This window comes from Prionailurus bengalensis, chromosome D1, assembly GCF_016509475.1.
Source record: "Prionailurus bengalensis isolate Pbe53 chromosome D1, Fcat_Pben_1.1_paternal_pri, whole genome shotgun sequence".
Lineage (NCBI taxonomy): Eukaryota > Metazoa > Chordata > Mammalia > Carnivora > Felidae > Prionailurus > Prionailurus bengalensis.
Window position 1 is genome coordinate 22,946,447 of NC_057346.1, and position 21,262 is coordinate 22,967,708.

The 21,262-nt window shown below is 41.7% G+C and overlaps 1 protein-coding gene across 4 annotated transcripts in view; it reads right to left on the reverse strand.

Annotated features, from left to right (window-relative positions):
- Positions 1 to 804: 804 nt before the first annotated feature.
- The window catches only part of CDON (cell adhesion associated, oncogene regulated), a 104,466-nt gene continuing 84,008 nt past the window's right edge, over positions 805 to 21,262 (reverse strand). For all 4 annotated transcript variants that reach the window (XM_043579757.1, XM_043579756.1, XM_043579759.1 and 1 more), the window contains exons 19-20: positions 6,448 to 6,719; positions 805 to 4,666 (exon numbers count right to left, since the gene is read on the reverse strand). In XM_043579757.1, the coding sequence (XP_043435692.1) occupies positions 4,503 to 4,666; positions 6,448 to 6,719 (436 nt within the window). In that variant the 3' untranslated portion in view covers positions 805 to 4,502. The remainder of the gene's footprint in view (positions 4,667 to 6,447; positions 6,720 to 21,262) is intronic.

Consider the following 21,262-nt stretch of genomic DNA (forward strand, 5'->3'; position numbering starts at 1 on the left):
TCCGAGGGCCGGGGAGGAGGATGGTTCTGGGGACGGTGCCTGGCGCTCTGCCGAGCAAGCCAGCTGCTGGCGCACGAAGCCTGTGAACCGAGAAACTGCTAAATAAATCGTACGTGATGCTCTCACCGGTGGAGGCTTATTTCAGTTGCAACTCCCACAGGGAGAGGCCGGCCCCAGCTTCAGCCGGGTTCTCCTACTGGCGGGAAGCGAGGAGATGGGAAGCAAGACCTGTAGGCAGGCGTGTGCCGCCTTCATTCAACTGTAGCAAGGAAGGTGCCCTTCTGGGAGTTCCTTACTTTCCAGATCTCGAATTCCTCCCCCAGGAACGCAAACTTCGGTTATGGGACCAGCTTAATCAGAGGGGTAGTAGAGCCACATGCCAATGCCAGGGTCTTTGTCCGTCTCCGACCTTTGGTGCAGGAGTGTCGCGGAGTCTGCAGTGGTCACAGGGACACACAGTCGCTAGACTCCGGGAGTCTGTGCTGACACGACAGAGCAGAGGTATTCCAGATGCGGCTTCTTGCCACCAGGCCCGGGGGATGCTGGCTGACAGGGGACCTTCCAGAATCGTACCCTGTCAGCTGCCAGCATGACTCACTGGCTCCAGCGTGCGTGTGCGTGTGTCTGAAATCTGGGGGAAACACAAACGAATGCTTGTTCAACTGGGCTACAAGAGTCAGGAGTCAGAGCTGCCTCCGCAGGGGACTCGGATGAGAAGAAACAGCAAGAGAGCCAAGGGATGATCTTGCCAGGAATAAGGAAAGTGGCGCCTGGAAGGAGACAGGAGACGGACAGAAACTTAAGTTGCTTCTCAGGTTCTCACAGACTTAGACTTTATTAGAAAAGGGATTTCAAGTTCTCTCAAGGCTCTCAGGACTGGAGCTAAGGTTTAAAGAAGGCTTATTTCAACACGGGGAATAAACCAGAACAAGGCCCCACCCCATGCCAAAGACCCTCTGGCTCTCTGGTCACCACAGCCCAGACACTTTGACTTGTTAGGGCTGCGCCTTGAGGAGGCGAGCTGTCTACCCAGGAGTTCACACCGATGTAGCTCCAAGTTAATGGTAAACACAGACCACTCTCCTCCCCGCGTTCCTCTCCCTCCCTCCTGTCTTCCTTCCAAAGAGATACTGAGTTTCCCCCCCCAACCCCCGCAGGCGGTCTGCCTCCTTCCACACAGCTCTTTGGCTCAGGCATTTTCCCAGCCTCCCCATAAAACTCTTGTTGTCCTAGATCCTGTTCCTTCAGGGCCTGGATCTCTTCGGTCAGAACAGGAGGGATTAACTCGCTTGGCTCTGGGGCGCGCACAGGGATTTTCAGGGGAGGACAGGGATGGAGGTTCCAGAGAATTTCAGAGTAAGACATACACCCACCCACCCCCATCACAAGCTATAAGCAGCTTTATACAAACAGGGAGTATCTCAGGATCCCCATTTTCACGTGCTACTCTACAGGAAAGCAGCGTTCCCTTTTTAATATGAAGTCGTATCAACCAGATAAAGCCTGTCAAAGCTACATCACTTAAAATATGTACAGTTCCAAACAGAATATTACAACTTGAAGGAAAATAAAAACACACTCTTCAATATGATACAAAGACATGCATCTCAAAGTCATTGCTGTAAAAGGGCAACACAGGTGGAATTCAATTCTGAAATTAAGCTCTTTGCAGTACTGTATCTGGAAAGATCGCTGCGACACGGTCGGCCTGATACAGACGTATTGGTGTTCACAGACTCACTCAACATAAACACAACCCAGAAATGCCTTCCTAAAAGACCACTTCAAAAGGCTGAAAACACTGCAATTTCGCTTACATCCTGTACGGCACCCATCACCAGACTATCGGTACGTGATGGAAAAAAAGGAGATAGTGAACCGATACGACAGGAGCGGGGGAAGTTTGATGCTAAAGCAAAGAACCACAGAGAATTCTAAGACGAGAAGGCACATGAAGAGGCCTGACCAGTGAGATGCTCACTAAGCCGAGGGAAGATCACATTCCCTGGCGGGGTGGGGGGGGGGGGGGTTGTAGGAAGAGGTGAGGGGTGTCCTGGGGAGAAACAGGGACTCTGGAAAGACCCAGAGCACGCAGCTCTGCCCCTGCAGGACCGAGCACAGCTTCTCAGGCTGTGGGGTCAGGGCATCGGAGGCACCATGCGGCAGGGGAGGAGAGCATACGGAACTGGACCGGTTCCATCGAAAGAGGGAACCACATGCTTTTGGAAAGCAGTATGGAAAAAAATGGAAGGAGCCCAGATTACGGCTCCAGATAAATTGGGCTAAAGTTCAGGCTCTGTGGTGGGTGACTGGCTATGCTGCAGATTTGCTGTGAGGGTTAACGAGATAGCAGAGGCCAGCACTGAGCACGGTGCCTGGTCCACCGCAGCTACTCCACAAATGCTAGGGCCATCTCCCACCCTGTGCTATGTCCTCGGACTTCCCGGGGAAGCCGACAGCAGGCAGGACGGTTGCTGGTTGACTGTGCAGGTCATACAAGTTCAGAATAACTCAAGGTCAGGGAGAATGCAGAACTCCTGAACAGTACGGCAACTGTATATATATATATATATTTATATATTTATATTTATATTTATGTCTCAATATATAAAGGCATTTTTTTATAAATAAAATACAATAAAAGGGATAACACTTAAAACAGCGTTACTAATAATATAAATAAAGCAGTCCACAATGAGTTTGCCCTAAAGGTAGAAGTTGTCTCCTCTACCGGGTGGACAAATCCCATATTCAAACTCAATCTTTAAAAGCAGTTTATGACCTAAGGCTCATGCTAATATACCTCTGTTTCCTGAATCAAAATGACTGCCTACGAACATTTACTCCCAGTTTTCTCAAACTCCCTTTGTGACCGCATGGCTGTGAGTTGGCTGGCAAACACAGGGCATGTTTTCATATTCTGTGCACTAGGACTCCGTCCTTTGCTAATCACAGAAGGGATGCAGATATCCCCCTCCAGAGCCAATTGTATCTACGCCACATGAAGCATAAATCCAGCATACTATAGGTATGGACATCTGGAATGCAGAATTTGATTCTACAGCACTCCTAATACCGGACCCTGAAATTATATTCACTACATTCCACTTGAAGACATTCTCGCATAGTGACCCAGCTCAAACAGCGTATTTCGCTAACAGCTCTATTTATAAAATATATAGACATATGTAAGGGAATATTGATGCATTTACATAAACAGTTGATTAACATAGTATTCTAGTCTATTTCACTGCAATTTTTGGGAAAGAAGCTTTTTTCATTTATGCTGAAACTGTTTGACTCTACATAAAGAGAATCATTTTGTTTTTTTTTCCCCCCAAGGGATGCACAATCCAAAAATAAGCAGTGATCCATTAAACCTTGACTCAAAAGCTATTAAAATAGCTATTAAATAGTAGTAGTGTTTTTTTGTGAGCTTTTGTTTCTTTTTTTTTTTTAGATGTAGAGAAGAAAAGCCTTCCAAAGGCAGCTGCAAATGTCCTCGTCACTCAGAGGGAGCAGTAACTGTGATTTATGAGCTCTGCTAACCGAAGCTTCAGGTGCCTGTTTACAATGACGACATTCTGAAAAAAGTCAGGAAATTTCAGACCATACCCCTTTCCCTCCAAATTAAATCTTTTCTGACATTCACGTCTTCCAAGCATTGCCCATGTTGGAAGCTGGAAAATAATAATTTTCGGGTGTCATGACACCGGGAGCACAATGTGGGTCTTTCTTTTCAAGTCGCCACTTTAAACTTATGTTGTTCCTACTCTCAGAACAGTCAAAAAGAGCCCCACAGTGATGATTTTATAAACCGATCCAATTTTAAGGTAGTGGGACCTGAGGACATTCATTTTTCTCTCTGGCCCTGGTTCCCTCTCTGCAAAATGCAGTAACCCCACAGACCTTAACCTCAAACCATGTTCGTGACACTTTGTGACTAGTGTCTAGAAAACGGAACATAATTTGTGCCCATGTGCAGACAGTCAGCAGGTCCCCTATCACTTCTGTGGAAGGCACTCCTAAAATACAAAAGAGACCTGCTATTGTAAACACTAGGTGACAGCTGAGGGTGATTTCAAATGTTCTCAATAATAATAAACATAGTATCAAAAGCCAGCTTTCCATCTGAAAACTTCGAACAGCCAGATCAGTTCCCTCTCAAGCGGTATCGGCCAAGAGGCTGGATCCTTGCAGGAGGAGCTCTTCTGGTCACTGAGGTTCTCGGAAACATGGAATGATACCACTGCTCTCAGATGATTGAAAACTACGCAAAACTAGGTTTCCTACTGAGGGGGAGGGAGGAATAGGAATTGTTAAGGCATAAATAATAAAAAAGGGCACACAATTTAAGATACATTCATATGACATTACTACTACAAAAAATAAATAACGATTTTCTCTGATTTGAATGAATGTCCTTCACACAGTCCATCCCCAGGCCTGTTTTGTGCAGGTACTGGCTTGAAGTGGGAGCGTGACCAGTCGTACGCACATCCTCAGGTTTCTTGGGGTTGCTGAAGGACCCCTGAAGGGCTGTCTAGAGGAATGCCGGGAGGAGACCACGCTGTCTTTTCGGTACAGTCCTTTGACCCATGTGGCAAAATAAGAGGATTCCGACTTAAAATTTTGTTCTCTGTTTCTGAATGGACACAGCTGTCTCCTGAAAAACACAAAGGTTTGGGAGCATTCGGAAATCATAAAGCTGCCTTTCACAACACAGTCTAAAAATATTACTTTGATCAATAAAGGAAGAATCATGAGCAAGAGTAGAGCCAGTTGTGTTGAGTTTGACTTTGAGAGAGGAAGTAGGTTTCAAAGATCTAAAATAAAGCTGAGCTCTCATGGACAGCTGTACAATTCATCTGAGGGCTAAAAGCAAAACCCCCTTAAAACCCTGCAAATAACCACTTTAAAGAAAGGCTACAGGGGCGCCTGGGTGGCTCAGTAGGTTAAGCATCCGATTTCGGCTCAGGTGTGACCTGAGATCTCATGGTTCCTGAGTTCGAGCTCCACGTTGGGCTCTGTGCTGACAGCTCAGAGCCTAGAGCCTGCTTCAGATTCTGTGTCTCCCTCTCTCTCTGCCCCTCCCCTGCTTGCATGGGGTCTCTCTCAAAAAATAAACAAACATTCAAAAAAATGTTTTTAAACAAAGGCTACAAAAAAAAATAATAAAGAAAGGCTACAGGGGTGCCTGGTGGCTCCATCAGTTAAGCGTCTGACTCTTGATTTCAGCTCAGATCATGATCTACAGTTTGTGGGTTTGAGCCCCACATAGGGCCCCACACTGATAGCGAGGAGCCTGCTTGAGATATTTTCTCTCTCTCTCTCTCTCTCTTAATCCCCTCCACCTCAAAACTAAATAAAATATATAAACATTTAGAAAGAAAGAAAGAAAGAAAGAAAGAAAGAAAGAAAGAAAGAGAAAGAAGGAAAGAAAGAAAGAAAGAAAGAAAGAAAGAGAGAAAGAAAGAAAGAAAAGAAAGGCTACAACTCCAGAATTAATGCAAATGTAAAAGAGGCCCATGATCACAAAATGCATTGCCCCACAAGTCTACTGTTCAGGTACAAACTGAATCAAAGCCTATTTGGATTTATTCTCCAAAATGTAATGGGATTAACAGCCTGAGCTGAAGGATGTGGATAACAGAATTTCACAGAATTCCCTGTATTGTCAACTTTTTTGAAGTACCCACTAACCCCACCTACTATTTAAGAAATATGTGAGTTGATCACAGAAAAAAGCAACTTCCTTCATATAGGTCTTAAGTAACTGAAGACTAGCTTGAAACTTAAGATTTCTTTTTTCTTTCTTTTTTCTTAAAGCACGTAGTTTAATGGAACTTGGGAAACATTTTTCACATGTTTATCATTTTTATGTTTGTATCACAGATGGTTTGAAATTATTAAAAGCATCTTTACACACAGTGATTCTGTCCCTAAACTATCAAATATGACTGGATCGATGGCATTACTAAGAACCTTTTATTTTTCTAGTAGGGATAGAATGGTTTCTGACTATACCCTGGGAAATGTATGGGGAAATGCATTAAATTAACATACACAATTCTGCTACCAGATAATATGTTGTCTAACTAGACAGAGAAATTGCTGTAACTATATTTTACACGTGTGAGAAAAGGAGTGAGCCCGTTATGTACTCTGAAATTATGATGGGATTTTCCCCCCAACACACACGAGTGGGATGGAGCACTCCAATTTTCACAAACATGGAAAGACGCAGAAACGATCCCTTTCCCCCCATTTCCATTCTTCTTGCAAATGACTTACGTGAACTCTTGTATTTTTGTAAACTATAGAAGACAGATCTGGGAACAGCTTATTCTGTGCATTCTAAAAACAACCGTATGAGGGGAAAATTGTTTTAGATTATGTGAGCAGTATTTGCACATGAAACTTGAGATTGCTAATGGCTCCCGGTACCTCTGCTGAACTCTGCTGTATCTTCTGTGCACTCAATGTCGATGTCATTTCTATTGTCCTGACAGCAAGTATGCTCAGGTCTTGGTGCCATGTCATCTTTGAAGCTCTCCTCAGGTGACTGGCTACAGTCGGGGGCTGTGGAAGCCAGACATACGGGCACCTTCATGTGACTGAGGGGCTTCATTTCCAAGCCATCGTGAGGATAAGGTGCTACCACTGGGACCACAGGAAGGGGGCTGCTGCTGAAAGTGCTGCTGGTTTTGGTGAAACACCTACAAAATACAACCAAAAGAAACAGAATTGTGCCTTCAGGGATCAATCGTTAAAATACACTTACTTTGAAATACCATTTGGTGTTTTGTAATCACAGACTCTCATTAAGAAAGATCAGTGCTTAAAAATAATGCAGTGATTCACTCTGATTTGCAAGATCAAGAACTCAGAAATTGCAGTTAAAGTGGAATACAGCAGGAGACTGCACCACTTAAGAATAAAGCCATATAGGATGACCAATCTCACAGGCTTCCTTTGCCTTGGTCCTCTGTCAGAAGTTGTCTTCCATTTCATAATTAACTGGTTCCTGAATACAGCACACAGAAGAAAAAGGTCATTAGCCACTGGAAGGAATGGAAGAGAACAGAGAGGAAGAAGAGAACAGAAAGCTAAGAAACCTATGGCCACGTGAGAGGACGAATCTTATGAAAGCCAACAAAAAACACACGGCTTTGAAGTCAGGTAATATGTTCCCTCTTCCCCCTTGCAGGGCAGGGGCACTACAAGGATCAGATGTTCGAAATCCATGTTTTGTATATTTTTAAATTTTTTTCTTTGAAGAACTGATTGCTAGAATTTATTGGCACGGAGCATTCACTTCAATCCTGACTTACTTTTATTCCTGCCCTCACCTAAGATACGCATTGTCTTTTTTTCTTTCAGTTCTTCAGATTAGATCATTTCTATTGATCTTCTAGTTCACGGATTCTGTCTTCTGTCGTTTCCAGTCCGCTGTTAACACCATTCAGTAAATTTTCCATTCCTGTTAATTGTACTTTTCAGCTTTGGAATTTCCTTGTGGTCTTTTCTATAGTTTCTATTTCTCTGCTGCAATTCCTCAAGTGTGAATTCAATGTTTTTATCCTCCTTTAGGTGCTTGAACATATTTATAACAGCTGCCTCAAAAGTCACTGTCTGCTCATTGTGACATCTGTGTCACCTCAGGGTCTGTTTCTGTTGACTTTTTTCCTTTAAGTATCACATTTTCCTTTTTTTTTTTTTTTTTTTTTTTTTTGCAGGTTTTCTATTGGTCTTGAACTCTATCCTCTGACACCTCTGTTTGGGTCCCTGACCCAAGACTGGAGAATGCCCTCTGGCAAAAATTCACAAATAAATGTCAGCCACTGTCTTTCAAGTTTAGATTTATTCAGTTCCTGCCTGCTTCAGGCTATTCTCCAATAATTTCAAACTGTCCAGATTTCATCACTATTATTACCTATAGATGATCAAGCTATTCCATCATAAACAGAAACTGGAATAACAGAAATATATTTTTTATTTCAATAATCGTAAGAAAAGTCTTAGGAAGACATTTCATTTGGCTTTGATTTGGGCATGTTAGGTAGGAAACACACAGAACTGACCAGCAGTGTGATGGAGCTAGGCGATGTTGGGGAATAAAAATAAGAATCTTTTGGATTTCCACTTTTTTACCATGGGATGGGGCATATGCAAATGAGTAAAAGAAGTCCATGCAACTGTTACGAGCATCTCTGTTGGTTCAGGTTATTGGAAATACTAAATGCTAAGCAGGAAGAAAGATCTGAACCTGCAAGACAGGAAGATATCTGTCAGTTAACCAGATCCTTCATTTAAGTAAGTCCAACATTAATTTCAAATAGAGAAGTATACTTACTATAAATTTAGTGGAGTCTGGATACTAGTCACCTGGAATGGAAAGCCAAGTATGTGAGGTATTCATTTGTACAGAACAGTCTGAGTACAGGATTATCTACTAGGACTCTATTTTACGTTTTAATAATATCTAGCAAGAAATACATACCTGATTCAAATAAAACCTAAGTGTTCCCATGCATGTCTTAAGCCAATAAAAAATGAAGGAAGCACTAGTAAGAAGGAAGTTTGCTGGAGGCAGAATCAGAGCACTGGACTAGACAGATCATGACTCCAGGAGAGTATGGCATTCCTTATTTGTCCCGTTCTACATTTTATTCAACTCTGAATTTTAAAAACTTTTCTGGGATGCTGGCAAAAGTGAGCACTAATCTCCTGACAGCCATTTAATAAGGTCCATGTCATCGCCCTCTTTCCTTCTTGGATTTTGTCAGGTCTCTTCCTCTGTCCCAATACCCAGGGAACCTGAGAATCCCTCTGAACATATTCAATTCGTCGAATCAAATACAGACTGTTAAGTAGGGTATTCACCCAAAATGTGGGGCATGGTCAGAGGCAAAACCAAAACACAGACAAAAATAGCCTTTCTGAATTCAAACGCTACTAATGAAAATTTAACGGGTATTCTCCATTTATATAAATAACCTTACCTAGAAGAACCCTTTATTCTAAAAGCATTTGCTGAACCCCTTCTAAATGTCAGACACTGTGGTAAGAGACTGAAAATATAAAGGTAAATAAGGCACATTTCCAGCTTCCAGTCAAGCAGAGATGGACAAGTAAACAAATGGTTCCAGCATGATGCAGTAAGTTACACAAGAAGATATAAAAGACACTGTCTGTGAGACGGTAATAGATGTGTGCTTGATGAGAACAGGGCACTTCCCATGTGACCAGCCAGAGACTAGTGTCTATTCTTTCCTACTGGTTCAGACCCAATTGTTTTATAATCGAAGAAATTACATTAGGTCACAATTACAGAATTAGAGAGTAAGAAGGAGGGGCGCCTGGGTGCCTCAGTCGGTTGGGTGTCCGACTTCAGCTCAGGTCACGATCTCGCGGTTCGCAAGTTCAAGCCCCGCATCGGGCTCTGGGCTGATGGCTCAGAGCCTGGAGCCTGCTTCCGATTCTGTGTCTCCCTCTCTCTCTGCCCCTCCCCCGTTCATGCTGTGTTTCTCTCTGTCTCAAAAATAAATAAACGTTAAAAAAAAAAAATTAAAAAAAAAAAAAAAGTAAGAAGGATTCTGGTTTCCCCAAATTGGAAATAACTCTAGTTGGGGGAATCTACATGGTTTCCATGATTTGTTGGAAATAACTTTTAAAAAATTAAACTGCTGGTTTCTGGCTATGACTGATTAGTTTGTATCAGAACAATTCTCCTGCCAAGGACAACTACAAAGGATGGAGAAATTTTTATTTTAAAACTTTTTTAATGTTTATTTATTTTTGAGAGAAAGAGAGAGAGAGAGACAGAGAGAGAGGGAGAAATAAATAAGGTAGATCTGAATCTGAAGCAGGCTCCAGGCTCTGAGCTGTCAGCACAGAGCCCAATGTGGGGCTCAAACTCATGGACAGCGAGATCATGACCTGAGTGGAAGTCGGATGCTTAACTGACTGAGCCACCCAGGCGCCCCAAGAAATTTGTATTTTAAATCTGTTGAAGTCAGCAGAGGGCTACTACCCAAGCAAGCACCTGAGTGGCTGAGATTTCAGAGAGAAGGTAAATGTGAACCCGAGTTTCAGCATCCCCTTTTCCTCTTGAGGCATTTCCCCAATTCAGTGCAAAAAGAAAAGGCTGAGGCATGAAGCAGAAAGTGCTGGCTACAAAGCTAAGAAGCTAAGCAGGACTCCTGGCACTTTCATGGGGCTGAGAAAACAGAAATTGGAGTTCAGAGCCTCCCAAAGAGAAAAGACTTTTTAATTAGGACCCTTGAAGGCTTATGCTGTAAAAATAATGGTGAAGCAGAAACAGACAACACTTTTACAGACGTTGAAACTCAGCAGTAAATAATCAGCTCAGTCCCTGATCGGGTTAAAGCGATCTGCCCCTTGCCAAACTGCCTGCCAAAAGCAGTCCCTTCTGGAAGAAGAAAACTTCTTCCAGAGCCTCTGTGAGTTTTCATACGCAGTGCCCAGAATTCAATTAAAAATTATCAGGCATATCAAGAGAAAAATAAGTGATGCAGATACTGAATTAGGAGACAAAGACTTTAAAAGACTTGGATGCATGTATTTAAGAAAAAAGATGACAAGATGAAGAGTTTTAATAGACACGTAGAGTCTAGTAATAATTAGAAGCAGGCACTGCATACTATTCAGACTGAAGGGCAGAGACAAAAGGATGGGAAATATAGAGAGACGTTTTAAAGACATACGAAGCATCGTGAAAAGAGAACAAGACAGAGCCATATCTGGAGACAGAGGGCTAAGAATTTGCTAAAACTGACGAAAGCCCAGGCCGCAGATTCAAGAAGTCCTATGAACCCCAAGCAGAATACAGATTCACACTTTCGAATGTGAATAATTAACCACAGAGTTTAATGTGAATAATTAAACTGCCGAAGGCAAAATACAATGTGAAAATCATAAAAGCAGTCAAAAGAAACAGACATTATTACTTTGGAAGGGAACAATGACAGTTGCACGGACGATTCTTCACCGGAAGCGATAGAAGCCATAATGCAACATCGTGCAAGTACAAAAAGAAAGTAACTGCCAGCCTAGAGTTCAATAAACAGTAGAAAGGATCCGTCAGAAAGGAAGATGAACTGAAGACATTTTCAGACCAAAACGCTGGGACAATTTGTCACCCTCAGACCTGTATTATAAGAAATCCCAAAGGGAGTTTTTCCAAGTTGAAGGAAATGACTACCAGCACAGAGAAGAAAGGAAAAACTGGAAAGAACGAACAGTAACAAAAAAATGTAGTGTCAGGAATTCTGAATAAATACTGACTTCAAAAAACAGTAGCGGTAATGTCTTAGAGAATTTTATGTATCTGTAGAATGAAAACGTGACAAAAATAACACAAAACCCTGAAGAAGGAAATGAGTGAAAATGGTCTAAAGTGTTTTATTGCCTAAGAAGTGGTCAAAGTACTGATGTATACGGGATTCCGATTAAAGTCATAATGTCTAGCACCAGGCACATAGTTTGTGGCACATTAGTAGGACCTCAAAAATGTTGAACTAATAAATAATAAACATTAAAACATCAGCCATTTTTTATATGCTTTTTCTTAAGTAAGTAAATTCATCGTCAGAGGGGGCGGGCAATGATTAAACTGACTGGAAAACATAACAGACCATGCTCAGCACTAAGATAAGACATGTCCACTTTAGCGAGAATGAATGGATATACTTACGCCTTAGGATTTTTGTAGGACAATAGTAGTTATGTCTGTCTTTGTTCCATACTGGCTCTGTTGTCTGGGTTTTCTCTCATCTGCTGGTTCCAAAGATATCTGACTTAAACTTCAATCTCCTTGAGGACAGGAGATAACTGTCCCAGTGTTAGAGTAACCTCTTAAAACAGTGAGACGCACAGCATAGGCAGACCCTTAAAAACAACCCCCGATGGTGATGTTGTAAAACAAACTAACTGATAAGCTTCTGGCTTGAGGCCCCATGTGTCTGCAAGAATCTGGAAGCAACACGGAGGTCCTAGAAACCTAAAAGACCACAAAGTATCATCAGGGCAGAAAGAAAAGTTTTCACTTAAAAAAAGCAAAGTTAAACTGTAGTAAAAAAAAAAAAAAAAAAAAAAATACTTGCCAGAATTAGAAAAACCAGGGCACCTCCCTAAAAACAAAATAGTATAAATTAATAATTTGTTGAGGTAGCTCTAAGAGGAATTAATGTTAACATAAAATAATGTTAACACAAAATAATGAAGACTCACCAGATAGTCAGAGGCCTTAAATTCTTCTGTTGCTTTCCTTTTAGTTTCTTTTTTTCTACTCACTTCTTCAATTTAAAGCAAAGGATGACATATTTGTTTGTTTGTTTGTTGGTTTGTTTGGCTCCATGCCCAGTGAGGACCCCCACACAAGGCTTGATCTCATGACCCTGAGATCAAGACCTGAGCTGAGATCAAGAGTCAGCTGCTCAACCGACTGAGTGACCCAGGTGCCCCAAAGGATGAGCTTTTTCGATGAAGTGCAAGGGCGATTTGCTGGGAGGCAGTGGAGGTGAACTACATGGGTGGAGCAGGACTAAGGGGATGGCCAAGACAGAGGGGCCATGGCCAACTGTGATGGATGATAACCTGCTTTTCTGTGCCGGAGAAAACACATAGATGAAATATTCAGCTGTTTTATAAGAAGTGACGCATATTTAGCAAGAAAAAAAAGAAGTACAATTTAACTGTTCCCTATTCTTTGGTATCTATTTTTCAGATAAGTGAAACAGAAGAGGACAGCAGTTTACTTTGTTCTGAATTGTGACTCTCAACAGAACAGTGTTGACGTTGATCATACTTTGGTTAGATTACCCACTTTTCAACATGCTGAACCACACTGATAAAATTTTCTAGTACACCAAATCCTAACCCCTAATCATCAGGAATTAACCTTTTTTTTAATGTTTATTTTTGACAGAGCGTGAGTGTGGGAGGGGCAGAGAGAGAAGGGGACAGAAGATCTAAAGCAGGCTCCAGGCTCCGTGCTGACAGAGGAGAGCCTGATGCGGGGCTCGAACTCACAAACTGTGAGATCATGACCCGAGCCTAAGTCAGACGCTTAACCGACTGAGCCACCCAAGTGCCCCAGGAATTTACCATTTGGATAACTACATGGAAATCATTTTTCTGTTCCAGGTATCTACATGTATCAACATAAAAATGGCTTTAACTTGGGGGTTATGTGCTAAGACACAAGCATAGATGACAAAGTATATGAAAAAAGAATATCATAGGGGCAAATGGGTGGCTCAGTCATTAATCCATCTAACTTTGGCTCAGGTCATCATCTCACGGTTTGTGAGTTCAAGTCCCACGTCAGGTGAGCACCAGCCCCACTTCAGGTGAACCCCGCTTCTCTCATTCTATGTCTTCCTCCCTCTCTCCCTTTTTCCCTCTGTCCCTCCTGGGATTCCCTCTCTGCTCCTCGCTTACTTGCACCCTCTCTCTCTCTCAGAAAATAAAAATAAATTAAATAAATAAAAAACAAATGAATAAATGAAAAAGGACTATAATACCTGTTCTGAATAGAATTAAGAAGATAGCATGTGGAAACACTTTTGCTGATTACCACTTGAATTAAAATCGCTAAAGCAAGCGGGTAATCACAAAAATAGTGATGTGTATACATGTAAACTTCAGAGACCCAAATCTATAGGCAGTGAATGAGAGAACATGTCAAATGAGTATGTCTACAACTATAGGACATTTATCAAGCTGCTCTTACAATGCACACTTTACAGTTTATACAGGCACAAAGAGTTTGTAGTTTCACTACCTTAGGCTTCTCAAATAATCCTTCAATTGCAGTTATTATTGGCTTAAGGTAGAGTGAAAGTTTTCACTGAGCTGTCTCTGACTCAATGAAACTACTTTGCTTCATTTCAAATGTAAAAACACTGGGTAAATAGAGCCCTGGGCACCTTGCCACGTACAAAAATGTGTGCTAAAATTAATTCAGGTGGTCTGGGGCCTGTTAGTTTACTGAGATCTCTTTCGGTTAACAGGAAAGACCTGACAAATTGGTAAGATAGAAAAAGGACAGTTACGGTGTCATAAAAGTCATGAAATAGTCTTTAACCAACAATCTGGATAGCACACACTAGGAAACAGAAGATTGGAACAGGGGCACAGGACTGTGCTTCGACGAGTATGTTGTTTAGTATTTGACTAAATATATTTTGGACATTCCAGAAAAACTATATAGGACCTCTGAAATATTTTCTAGAGAAGTGGCCCATTTCTGTTTACACAGTTAAATATTTGTTAAGTGTGACTGATTATGTACAGAATGGCTCTGATCAGGTAAGTGTATAAATTTTGCATTGTTTCCTTTTTTTCTTTTAATTTTTTTTTAATGTTTTTTTTTTTTTTTTTTTTTTTTTTTTTTTGAGAGAGAGAGAGACAGAGACAGAGACCAAACAGGGAAGGGGCAGAGAGAGAGGCAGGCACAGAATTGGAAGCAGGCTCCAGGCTCCGAGCTGTTAGCACAGAGCCTGACGCGGGGCTCGAACCCACAGACTGCGAGATCATGACCTGAGCCGCAGTCAGCCGCCCAACTGACTGAGCCACCCAGGCACCCCTTAAGTTTCCTCTTTTGATGATCCCTGAAGGGCAAAGACTGACTATCCATGGATCTCTTGGATGTGTGATACTCATTTTCACGAGTATGTTCTTGAAACTTCTGAAACACTCACATGTTGGTGGTGGTTTGTTTTAATACTCAGCTTACTGGGTGCCTGGCTGGCTCCGTCGGTTAAGCATCTGACTCTTGACTCCGGCTTTAGGTCATGATCTCCAGTTCATGAGTCTGCACCTTGAGTCAGACTCCATGGTAGAGGCACAGAGGCCGCTTGGGATTCTCGCTTTCCCCCTCCGTCTGCCCCTCCCCTGCACACAGGCTCTCTCCCTCTCAAAATAAATACATAAACTTAAAGTAAATACTCAGCTTACTTCTGTTTCCTCTTGCCTCAGTGTCTCTGTCACATTGCTGACCCAGCCTTTATTTTTGGAGGCTCATCAGTTACTATGCAACAGAAGCTTGATGACATTCCTCCAGGGCCACAGCTGTCCTCCACTCTCATTGTACATTCTTTGTTGGATGCAACGACCCCAGTCTCAGAGTGGGAGTTGCCCTTTGGGAATTACTTTACTGTGACTGTCACAAAATAGATGACAATAAACGACTGAGTAAATTACTGAACATGGCAAGCTCACACCCACATTGTCTTACAAATAAAAGACCAAAAACACTATCCTAACCACCTGACTCCCGGACGACAGGCCACTGTTCTCTATATTATAAGTAGGAACTATAGAACTTCCTCAGAAGGATGGTACTGATCAATTTTAAAAATTGGACACAATGTGGGAATGCAAGCTGGTGCAGCCACTCTGGAAAACAGTATAGAGGTTCCTCAAAAAACTAAACATAGAACTACCCTACGACCCAGCAATTACACCACTAGGTATTTATCCACGGGATACGGGTGTGCTGCTTTGAAGGGACATATGCACCCCCATGTTTATAGCAGCACTATCAACAATAGCCAAAGTATGGAAAGAGCCCAAATGTCCATCGATGGACGGATGGATAAAGAAGATGTGGAATATATATACAATGGAGTATTAGTCGGGAATCAGAAAGAATGAAACCTTGCCATTTGCAACTATGTGGATGGAACTGGAGGGTATGGTGCTAAGTGAAATGAGTCAGTCAGAGAAAGACAAAAATCATATGACTTCTCTCATATGAGGACTTTAAGAGACAAAACAGACGAGACTCATAAGGGAAGGGAAACAAAAATAATATAAAAAAACAGGGAGGGGGACAAAACAGATGAGACTCATAAATATGGAGAACAAACTGAGGGTTATGGGAGGGGTCGTGGGAGGGGGGATGGGCTAAATGGATAAGGGGCACTAAGGAATCTACTCCTGAAATCATTGTTGCACTATATGCTAACTACTTTGGATGTAAATTTTAAAAAATAAAATTAAGATAAATAAATAAATAAGTAAGTAAATAAATAAATAAAATAGGTCAAGGGGATGAAAAGTACAGCCAATAATAATACAATAATAATATATTAACATAATATATAATAACAGCCAGTGACAGTCAATAATATAATAATAATAATAATATAATAACATCCAGTGACAGATGGTGACACTGTTGTGAGCATTACATAATGTATTAATTATTGAATCACTATCTGGTACATGTAAAACTAATGTATCATATGTCAACTATACTTCAATAACAAAAAATTTTAAGTAATGAAAAAAAAAACTAGACAGAATGTTTTGAATTTTTTTTCTTAGGGAATTGGGCAGATTACCACAGATGGAAGAGAAACCAAACCTTAGGTTTTATGTGTTTGCTGCCTTTGGTTTTTATGGCTATTTCTGAAGTAGCTACATGATCAGCAATAGATAGATGAAGTCATAACAAATTCACTTGCTGGAGCAAAGAATTTAGACGCACTCAACAAGCAGTCACTTTCATACTTCACAAACCAGCTGGGTAGCTCTAATCGTAGGCCAGAAAGAGCTAGTGCTATAATGCAATGTTTGCATACTCATCTTGACACATGATTTTTATCTGCGTCTATCTGATTATCAGTGAAAGGTTCCAAATTGGTTAAAAAGTGTCCCCAAGCTCAGCAACACACAGACTTTCAAGGTTGTCCTCATGCAAGAACTTGGGGATCATTCGTACGATCTGTGCTTCCTAAGGCACCAGTCCCAGTCAAGTGATTTCTCCTTTGACCATCAGCCACATATAGCTTGCACTTTTTCTTCCCAGGTGGATTATATCCATTTCTCCAAGCTGGTTTTTACTTGGCTACTTCCTGCCCACTTCTAATCTCTCTAGGACGCTTAATTTCTTGTTTTTTCCTGATGGGACCTCTCAATTCATTCATCTGTGAATTCCATCAGTGTCCTCTCTACTCTTTTTCTACACATTATCAAGACTGATGATAAACAGGCAGGATTTAACCTCAATCCTTTCCCATTAAACTAGCCAAGCAACTGACAAACCCCATTTGATTACATATCCAGAACTGCTCCACTGCCTTTTAAATTGAGAAGAGAAGGGGAAAGACAGAAAGCTTTTGATTTATTTGATTAAAATCTGTTACATTCTTGAAATGCACAAGGATTTCTCAATTAAGTCTTCAGTGCAGGGGATTGGCTCCCCACAAAGGTGCATTAAATACGCTTCTTTCTAGCTGTCCATCGTGAGCTATTACATATCACTCTTAAAACCCGAAAAGGGTTCAAATTAGCTGAACATGATGAAGCAGGCAGTCATTTACAACATGCCACAAAAGCACTAGCACATCAAATAAAACTCGACAGACTGCTGGAGTGCACATTCCCCTCTTACCTGTTCTCAAATTTTCACATCAGTACTCCAATTTAGACAATAAAGGCGATGTTTTCTCTCCAGATAGTTATGACCAAAACAGACGGATGGTAAAAGGGGTCTAAGGCTGGCACTGATTTGTTTCTTAAGTGCCCACTCTACAAAACATGTTTAAGTTTAAACCCAAGAAAGCACGGCAGGACACCGCACAGGTAAGATTCCACCGGGGACAGGTCCCACACAAGACTTCATCCATTAGGCATCTGTGGAATACGAGAGCCACCCTGGGTAAAGGAGAGTTGGAAAAGGAGTCTAAAAGGATGACTCCCAAGGGTGTGCTAAGGGGTAAACCGTTTCTCCTCATCTCCTGCAGTGATTCCTACTTAGTAGGTTGCATCACTTACCTAGATACCCCCCTGCCTGCCTCTTCCCTCAACTGATCACTGGTGTCTTAAAAAAATTTTTTTTAGGGTTTATTTTTGAGAGAGAGAGAGAGAGAGAGAGAGAGAGCGAGCACACAAGCAGGGGAGGGGCAGAGAGAGAGGGAGACACAGAATCCGAAGCAGGCTCCAGGCTCTGAGCTGTCAGCACAAAGGCCGACGCGGGGCTGCAACACACGAACTGCGAGATCATGACCTGAGCCAAAGTTGGACGCTTAACCAACTGAGCCACCCAGGGGCCCCAGGTGTCTATTTTTTTTAATTGGTACCTCCTAAATCTCTCAAACTCATCTACTTCTCTCCATATCTACTGCAACCATCCAAGGGCACTGCTTCTCATCTGGGCTACTGCAATAGCCATCTAACTGGTCCCTTGTATCCTCTTTTGCCCCCTCCAATTTATTCTCCAAATTCCATCCAGACTGTTCTAGCATAAGGCTGTCCTACTTAAAATCTCTCACTGACTCGCCATGGCTCTGTATGACCTGCTTTCACTTACCTTTGACCTCTAACCCTTTTGCTTGCCAGGTTCCTGCCACGTTAATCTTCCTGAAGCTTGGTAAGGATCCTAGCATTCTGCTTTATGGCCCTGCATAAATGGTACCTCTCGTTCGCCTGGAAAGTTTTAAACCTATCCCCTTCTCTTTTCCCTAGTTTTACAAATTCTTCAGAGCTTTAGAGCAAAATGTCACTTGCTTAGGGAGATCAGTCCTTTCAAAGCCATTCTTCACTTTTCCTTTAAAGCATGCAGTTTTGAGTGCATGGCCATTTTTATGTTTCATTTATATCATTTTGGGAAAGGTATGTCTCCCCATCAAACTGTAAGCTCAGTGAAGGCAAGGACAATGCCTGGTGTGCTCACGACATATCCCCCAGGACCTAGCTTGGTGTTTGGCCCACTACAGACCTTCAACAAATGTTTGCTGAATGAATGAATAACTGCTTTTTCCTTTCACTCTCCTTATTTTATCACGTCCCTTTCATCAGCTCCTTGAAGACATTTCAAGGCTATAAGCAAAAATTATGAAAGAGAGAAGAAAGTCTTATAAAAAGGATGTCTAATCACTTTAAATGCCTAGGAAATAAGGCAACAACAGTACTTTAAATAATTAAAAATATAAAAATAATCAATTAGCCAAAGCTACCGTCTCCCTTGGTGATCCCATCCATACTTAAGTTTTATCACTTTTTAAAAAATTCTTTAATGTTTATTATGAGAGAGAGAGAGAGAGAGAGAGAGAGAGAGAATGAATGAATGGGGAGGGGGGGTGGGCAGAGAGAGAGAGGGAGACACAGAATCCGAAGCAGGCTCCAGGCTCTGAGCTGTCAGCACAGAGCCCGATGCAGGGCTCAAACTCACGAACCATGAGATCATGACCTGAGCCAAAGTTGGAAGCTTAACCGAGCCATCCAGGCGCCCTAAGTTCTATCACTTTGATGCAAATGACTCTTAGATATGTAGCACAGCCCTGATCTACCCCCAAACCCAACGTCAGCATTTTCATTTGTCATCTTGGCTTAGATATCCAACTGGAACTTGGAACTCTAAATGCCCAAAACCAAATCCATCACCTTTTCTCAATGTCACTTTATTTAAGTTCCTTATTTCTATGACTATTACTGTGGCAATTACCATGCCATCCATGCTGGGAACTTTCTCTTCATTATGCATCTTCCTTTTTTTCTAGATCCGTATCAGTCAGTGGCCAAGGCCTAAAGATTCCCACTCTAGAACCTTCCTCATCTCTTCCTTTCTACCTTCACTCCTTACATGAAAGCCAAGTCTTCGTTATGGAAACAAACTGGTCTCCTCCCTGCAATCCCACCTGTGTACTGCAACCACTAATCATAGCCTAAACGCATCTCTTGAATACACTGCTCCCCTTCTCAAAAACCTTCCAGAGAATTATGATGCAACTGGCCCATTGATTTTCAACATTTAACCAATATCCCCCACTTCTTTGTGTTTTAATTAATTAATTTATTTCTTTTTGAGAGAGAGAGAGAGAGCGCGCGCTCAAGTGAGTGAGGGGCAGAGAGAAAGAGAGAGAGAGGGAGAAAGTGTGGAGCCCGAAGTGGGGCCCGAGCTTATCTGCTGTGGGGCTTGAACTCACAAACCATGAGATCATGACTTCAGCCAAAGTCGGATGCTTAACTGACTGAGCCACCCAGGCAGCCAATGTCCCCCACTTGTGATTAACATAAAAATCTCCTATCCCTCCTGCACTGTTATTACTGAAACAACAGGGACTTTTTCCATTCCTTAAATGTAGAACTACGAGATTCAACATGCTTCTTCAAACTCTGCTCACTATATTTCGAGCTCTGTTGTAAATCACTGTGATCAGACCGTGGGCTCTCCAGAGGTAGGACGTGGGCCAGTACCCAGTACATGGTAGGCACTCAATAAATGTTTCTTAAGTAAACTACTACACCGTGACATTCAGGGTCATTCAAGATATAAATTCAATCCACTTTTCCATTTTATATCCTGCTACCCTCTACTTGCATTTCACCAGCCAGATTCTCCAGTGGTTCTTAAAGCATGGTCCCAGGACCAGTAGCATCTGTCCCAGTAGGGATTCATGAGGAACGCAAATTCTCAGGCCCCACTCTATACCTACTGAATCACCAACTCTAAGGGTAGAGCCTCCTCATTTGTGTTTTCACAGTGCTCCAAGTGATTCTAACGTATGCTAAAGTGTGATAATCACTGAACTGCACTATTGGCATACCTTTGAGATAAAGAGGTTTGGTTCCAGACGACGGCAATAAAGCAAATGTCACAATGGAGCAAGTCAAATGGATCTGTTGGTTTCCCAGTGCATATAAAAGTTCTGTTAACACTCTACTATAAAGTGTGCAATAGCATTACGCCTAAAGAAACATATACACAGCTTAATTAAAAAAATACTTTATTGCTAAAAACTTTAACCATTATCTGAGCTTTCAGTGAGTCATAATCACTGATCAGATCACTATAACAATGAAACTATAATAATGAAAGAGAACTATAATGATATTATAAGACTTATAATAAGAATTATAATAATGAAAAAGCATGAAATATTGTGAGAATTAACCAAAATGTGACCGAGTCGCGAAGTAAGCAAATGCCGTCGGAAAATGGGCACTGATGGACATGCCTGAGGTAGGGTTACCACAAACCTTTAACTTGGACAAAACACAGCATCTGAAGAGTGCAATGAAATAAAGCACAACAAAATGAGGTATGCCTGTATCCACCCTCAGATAAATGTTCACATAACTGAACTGAAATTTTGCCTCGTTTTGCATACACACTAGTTCAACGGGTGTTAGGAAATGCAAATGTATTCTTAGCAATGTCAATATCCTAAAGGTGTAAATTAACTAAAATTGTGCGTATTTGGGGGAGTAAATCATATATCATGTA